The following is a 5447-nucleotide window of genomic DNA, read 5'->3' as shown; positions in this document are numbered from 1 at the left end:
CAGGTTCTTGAGGCTCTCTGTAGTGGGGATTTACCTAATGGAGACAGGGCTCTCTGTAAGCTGCTAAAATGTGTTGCAGTGCACCTTGGTGAGTGTGGTAGTGTTCCTAATGAGATTACTCTCCAGGCTTAGAGAGATAGAAAGGAGGAATACCAGCACGATTTACATGCCTTGCAGGATCAATTAGAGAAATGGTTTTAGCAGCTAATTATTCAACAGAGACAAACTCTGTAGCAGAAAATAATTTGAAGCATTAAATCAATAGGGATATAAGCATGAGAGAAAGGGTAGGGTCCCATGTTGGGAGAAAAGGCAGTAGTAGTACAAGAAGAATGGTGATGACCATGTAAATGGTTTATAAAGGTTTGTGTAAAAGTGGAGCTCAGTGAACTCCTAATGCTGTCAGCCTCAGGGAATCTGGGGGCTGGTTCAACAGGTTGTCAGCATCCCTGGTAGACAACCACATAATTTTATTTTAATAATTTTTTTATTTTATTTCCAATAATTTATATAATCAATTTAACATTAATTCTACGTGGTACCAAAAATAAAAAACCACAAATAACAAAAAGAGACTTGGTCATTTTAGCACTCAAATTAAACCCGCAGTAGATAATTATATATAAATTATGCATAAATAATTACATGAGCACACACACCATCATTTACTTACATTACTTTCAAGTAATTTCCTTTGTTTTACTGACCAGCCAATTCCACCCTGACTTTGGAAAGTGGTATTACAGTTCCAGTCTCTTCTTTCCTTTCTGGTATCTTAAGAAGAGTTTAAGAGTTCTAGCAGTCAGGAGCTTAGGAGATGGAACTCAAGCACTATACAAATTCAGCTGGCCAGTCACGTCACTGCAGTAAGATCAAGAACCACATTTACCTTTTCTATTTGCTCAAATACCTCTTTAATACAAAACATAAAACTGTTCATGTTCTATTGCCCTTACAGACATCCAGAAAGAAACCACATAAATAAGTAAGCAGACTTTATTTCTCCATGTAATTAAAACACAAACATCATACCACCCTCCAGCGCTGCACCTCAGAACTCTAATTCTCATCACCCCCAGTTTCAACACATGGAGATCACACCCCCTGTCTCAGCCAGTCGGCTACCTTGATAATCATCTCAGGACTTCTGATTATCACCTGTTATTTAAGCCTAATCTCTTTACACAGTTGTTGCAAAGTATTGTCATGGTTTAACGCTTGTGTATGGAGTGGTTTTTCTCAAGCCTAACTTCTTTTGTGTTTTTGACTGTCTACTGATTTTGGAATTGCCCCCTTCTACTGTTTCTGGAATTATCGTCTCTCTGGTTTTGACTATTTTCTGACTACTTGTTTGGATCACCCTGTGTTCCAAACACTTCCAAAGACACTTCCCATCTTATCTGCAAGCATCTGCCCATTTCTGCCACATTACAACATGATATCCATAACCAAATCTAATATTGATTAATTAAAACATTTTTTCTAAAGCGGGCTCTTCAACTCTTGGCTAAATCAGACTAAACTGAACAACTGCAAATAATAATTAACCATATAAAATTGTGAATTTATCCATTAATTTCATATGTGTCATCTCTTCTATATCCAGGACTTTCCATCTACTTTGTCTAGAAAAAATGAATTTAAAAAATGAAAAGTAAAAAAGAACAGGTTTTGCTTCTGTGGGTATCATTATGTTTTCATCAAAAGCTGAGAATATACATGTGGGCCCTTTTAGAGCCTTTGTTGTTTATTTCCTTTTCGTGCTGGAAGGGAACCCTGTAATAAGCTGAGCGGTGTGGAGGAATTTCTCCCACTTTAAGACTGTACTGCGCTATGGCCCAAAGCCAGTATTTTATTGCTCTTTCCCTGTTGTTGTGGTAGCAGTCCTCTCCTGGATGCTCGGTCATTGTCTTATCAGGTGGAGTTGTCAGGCCACGTCTTAAAAAATGTCATGGAGAAAGATGGGAATGGTGACAGGCAGTGGGTGATATAGTCTTACTTTGTTCTAGTTGTCAGCACTTTGAAACAGAAAAACATTAAGAAAGATGCCATTCCTCTTAAGCCCACTCATAGTAGATAGAGTTCTCAGAGGTTTACACCTATGCAGATCTATGCAGAGGGATCTACACTATAGACATTGAAGTTTTTCAAAGTGCTAGATTTTGTAGGATGTAGTGACACTTGGGTTTTATACTTTTACAAATGTTCATTTTGGAAAAATGAACAGTACTGTTAATTTTAAATCTAAAGAACGGTGATATCTGGGTCTGTAGTACTACAATGATCTTTTTCAGGCCAGAGCAGGTAAATATTTAACAGTACAGTATAACGTTGACATGGAGGAAACCATACAAGATAGGGGCCCTCATAAAATCCCTAAGCCCTTTAACTGTACTTTTTTTTTGGTGTAGTCAAGTGTTTATTCACAAGGAAACTAAGGCACTTATTACTTAATAAGACTTTAAAAGCTATGTTAGAAAATGTTAGCTAATAAATGTGGAGCCAGGTTAAACAAGCATTTAAAAAATCATTTTATTCCAGTTAAGAGGAAATAAATACATTTCAGTTATTAATAGTCCCAATTTTAATGTTTGTAGTTATTTGCATGTATCACACAAACACACAAAAAAATAAAATAAAATAAAATAAAAAAATCTGCAATTAACAATCTCACCTAGACACGTCTAGACGCCTATAACCTCAAATGGATTCTCCAAAGATTTTAATAAAGAGTCTGCCATCATATTCATCATGAACTCCTGACCCTCGTGACCCCTAATCAGCCTCAGGAATTACCAGCCCCCATAAGTTCTTATCTTGAGTTTGAGACTGATTTTGAGAGTGAGTTTTGTTCATCAGCCTTCTCTCATGAATCTTCCCTCTCTGTGATCCTGCTGTCTCTATTTTAATCCTAAATTTGTATATTTCATTTGTGAATCTGGTTACATTACCCAGCGCCACACAGAGGAGGATTATTTCCCCTTTAGAGGTTTCAGGTTTCAGCCTCTTGCCATCCAAGATTTTTTATTTGCCAGTTACATTCTACTAGCTTTTTAGTGTATTCTACTTGTTTTGTGTGAAGCCATTTAGTAACAATGTTTATTATGAAAACCACTATAAACATAAAAGTAATGTACAAATTAGACAGTGGCCATTCATTGCTTGTCAGTTTGGACCACAAGATCTGCTGTTCAGATGTTATCTGGGTGGTTATTCTCAACACAGCAGTGACACTATACAGAGTGGGATGACAGTGAGTGTAATGCAGGTATGAGTCTATGAATGATAGTGGCGTCACATGTCCATTTAACTGTTGCATTGTCATCTGATATGAAAGGAAATCCAGTCAGCACCATTCCTGTGCTGAGAAACTGCCTAATGATGAAGAGCTGGAGAGTGGCTAATAAATGTATTGCAATAGATGGGCATTGTTTCTAATATATATTTCTAATACATGTGTATTTCTAATAAAGTGGGTGGTGAATACAGTATATGTATATAACAAAGGAACAAGGACTAGGCAAGACTTTTGACATCACAGTGGCCTTGAAATGTTGTGATATGCATGCTAAACAATTTCTAAGAGAAACCGGTTAGTTCATACAAACCAACCCACTATCATGTTGAGCCTTTCAGAATAAACTAGTCTAAAATGCTTAAATTAAAATGTAGTCATGTTAGTAGATTCCTATAATCAGTTAACCACATGAGAGAGCATGAAATCTAGAACACAGCCATGACATAGCCTGATGAAGTTTTTTAAAATAACAACTACTGAACAGTTAAAGATTCAACGATATCAATGATTCAATATCTAAAAAGGAATGATTATATTACAGCTCAACATCATGACTCTCAGATATTTTAAGATTGTTTCCCCCCCAAGTGGTCAAATTCCTATTCTCAATTGGTTCAGGTAATTTTTTTTATGTTTTAACAACTTTCAACATTCTGTAAAAGCCAATCAGTGTGTGATGCTTTAAATGTTTTTAAGGCTGGGCACATGCCAGAAAGAAATGTTTATGCTATGACCTGCATAAATCTTTCAGTTTCTAATCGGAGAGGAACAGAGTGAATTTCCCTTCTACACTCTTGGTAAGTGGAGCTGAGATAATGATATTCTCTGACTTTAAGGTGTTAAAAGGTTTAAAGTTTCTTATAAACACAACACTGCCATTTCCTATACTATGGTGAAGTGTCATTCAGGACCTGTGATTAGTTGTGGTCATTAATGCATTTTCCCGAGACTCATTAATGCATGCCTAATTAAATCAGTAAAGGCCCCTCTGATGATTCAGTGATCCAGTTAGAGAAACTCTCCTATTCTAGGAAGAATGAGGGTTTTTTTTTAACTTTAATGACTGGGGACCTTTCAGAACTTGACTTTATTCTATTATACTTTGTGCATTGCTGATTTAACACCTCTGCATAAAACATCAGTAGTATGCCAGGTAAAATGAAAAATGACTAGAAACACCTCATTTCCAGTATTTGGATGGTGCTTACCTCTTTGAATTGATCCATACTGCCCTCATGTGGTATTGCTCATGTACTACTAGGATAAAGGCAGTTGGCAAGTAAGAGGACAGTGAATTCATGTCTACTGGCATTTCCACTGCTAATACCATTAGGCTGACTTTTAGTTGTGTAGCACCAGCCATAATTATGAAGACAAAGAATGTCAGTACAGCACACTTGATTAGTACGCCTCTCACATCAGGAAAGCATCATGATTCAGAATTGATGCTCTGAACATTTATCTACTGGTGAGTCACTATGACTAAAACAAAACTTTTTAAAAATCCATTGTGAATGTAGCATTTATATTGAAGTTTCTTTTTTATTTTTATATTAAATGTACAAAAACAACAGTGGACATTTACAATTGAATGAGTTCCATATCTGCCTCCGGGCTATCTGAGGTTTGGTCATAATCACGGCTGTCAGCTGTGCTTTCTGAGGACCAAAGATGTGACGCTATTACCAGTCACCCCAGCAAACTGGAAACGAGGAGTGGGCAACTCTTGCACCAAGTCAAAGCCTACAAGACAGATACACATATATCTGCACATAGCAATAACTAAAATTAAACGTAGATCAATAAGATGTCCAACACAGAGGCATTTAATAAAGTTTTTTCACTTAGAAGATTCCAGATTTGATTAATCATTTGCTATTGACCTTCAAAATTCACACAGGCACCAGTGTGTAATATCTTATATGTCCCAATCTTAAAAAAAAAAAAAGAGGTGAGCCACACAAAACTCAGTGAGCAAGTCTGGCTCAAGGTCAATGATGCTAGGTACGTGTTTCTAATCCTCACAAGACTCTCCTCTTCACTGCACTACACTGAACCTCAACACCCAAGTGGTGGATACTCTAGCTACTTTTTCATTCATTTATTTTTACATCCATTCCTATTAAGTGCATTTGAGCTACTGTACCTG

The 5447-nt window shown here is 36.7% G+C and overlaps 1 protein-coding gene across 1 annotated transcript in view; it reads right to left on the bottom strand.

The window, feature by feature from the left end:
* Window positions 1-4815: 4815 nt before the first annotated feature.
* The window catches only part of eef1akmt2 (EEF1A lysine methyltransferase 2), an 8145-nt gene continuing 7513 nt past the window's right edge, over window positions 4816-5447 (bottom strand). Inside the window, exons 5-6 of the mRNA XM_027008835.2 lie at window positions 5445-5447; window positions 4816-5041 (exon numbers count right to left, since the gene is read on the bottom strand). The exon at window positions 5445-5447 is cut by the window's right edge and continues 214 nt beyond it. Of these exons, the coding sequence (XP_026864636.2) occupies window positions 4944-5041; window positions 5445-5447 (101 nt within the window). The 3' untranslated portion in view covers window positions 4816-4943. The remainder of the gene's footprint in view (window positions 5042-5444) is intronic.

The sequence above is a fragment of the Electrophorus electricus genome, chromosome 13 (genome assembly GCF_013358815.1).
Source record: "Electrophorus electricus isolate fEleEle1 chromosome 13, fEleEle1.pri, whole genome shotgun sequence".
NCBI lineage: Eukaryota > Metazoa > Chordata > Actinopteri > Gymnotiformes > Gymnotidae > Electrophorus > Electrophorus electricus.
This window is presented reverse-complemented; position numbering and strand designations above follow the sequence as displayed.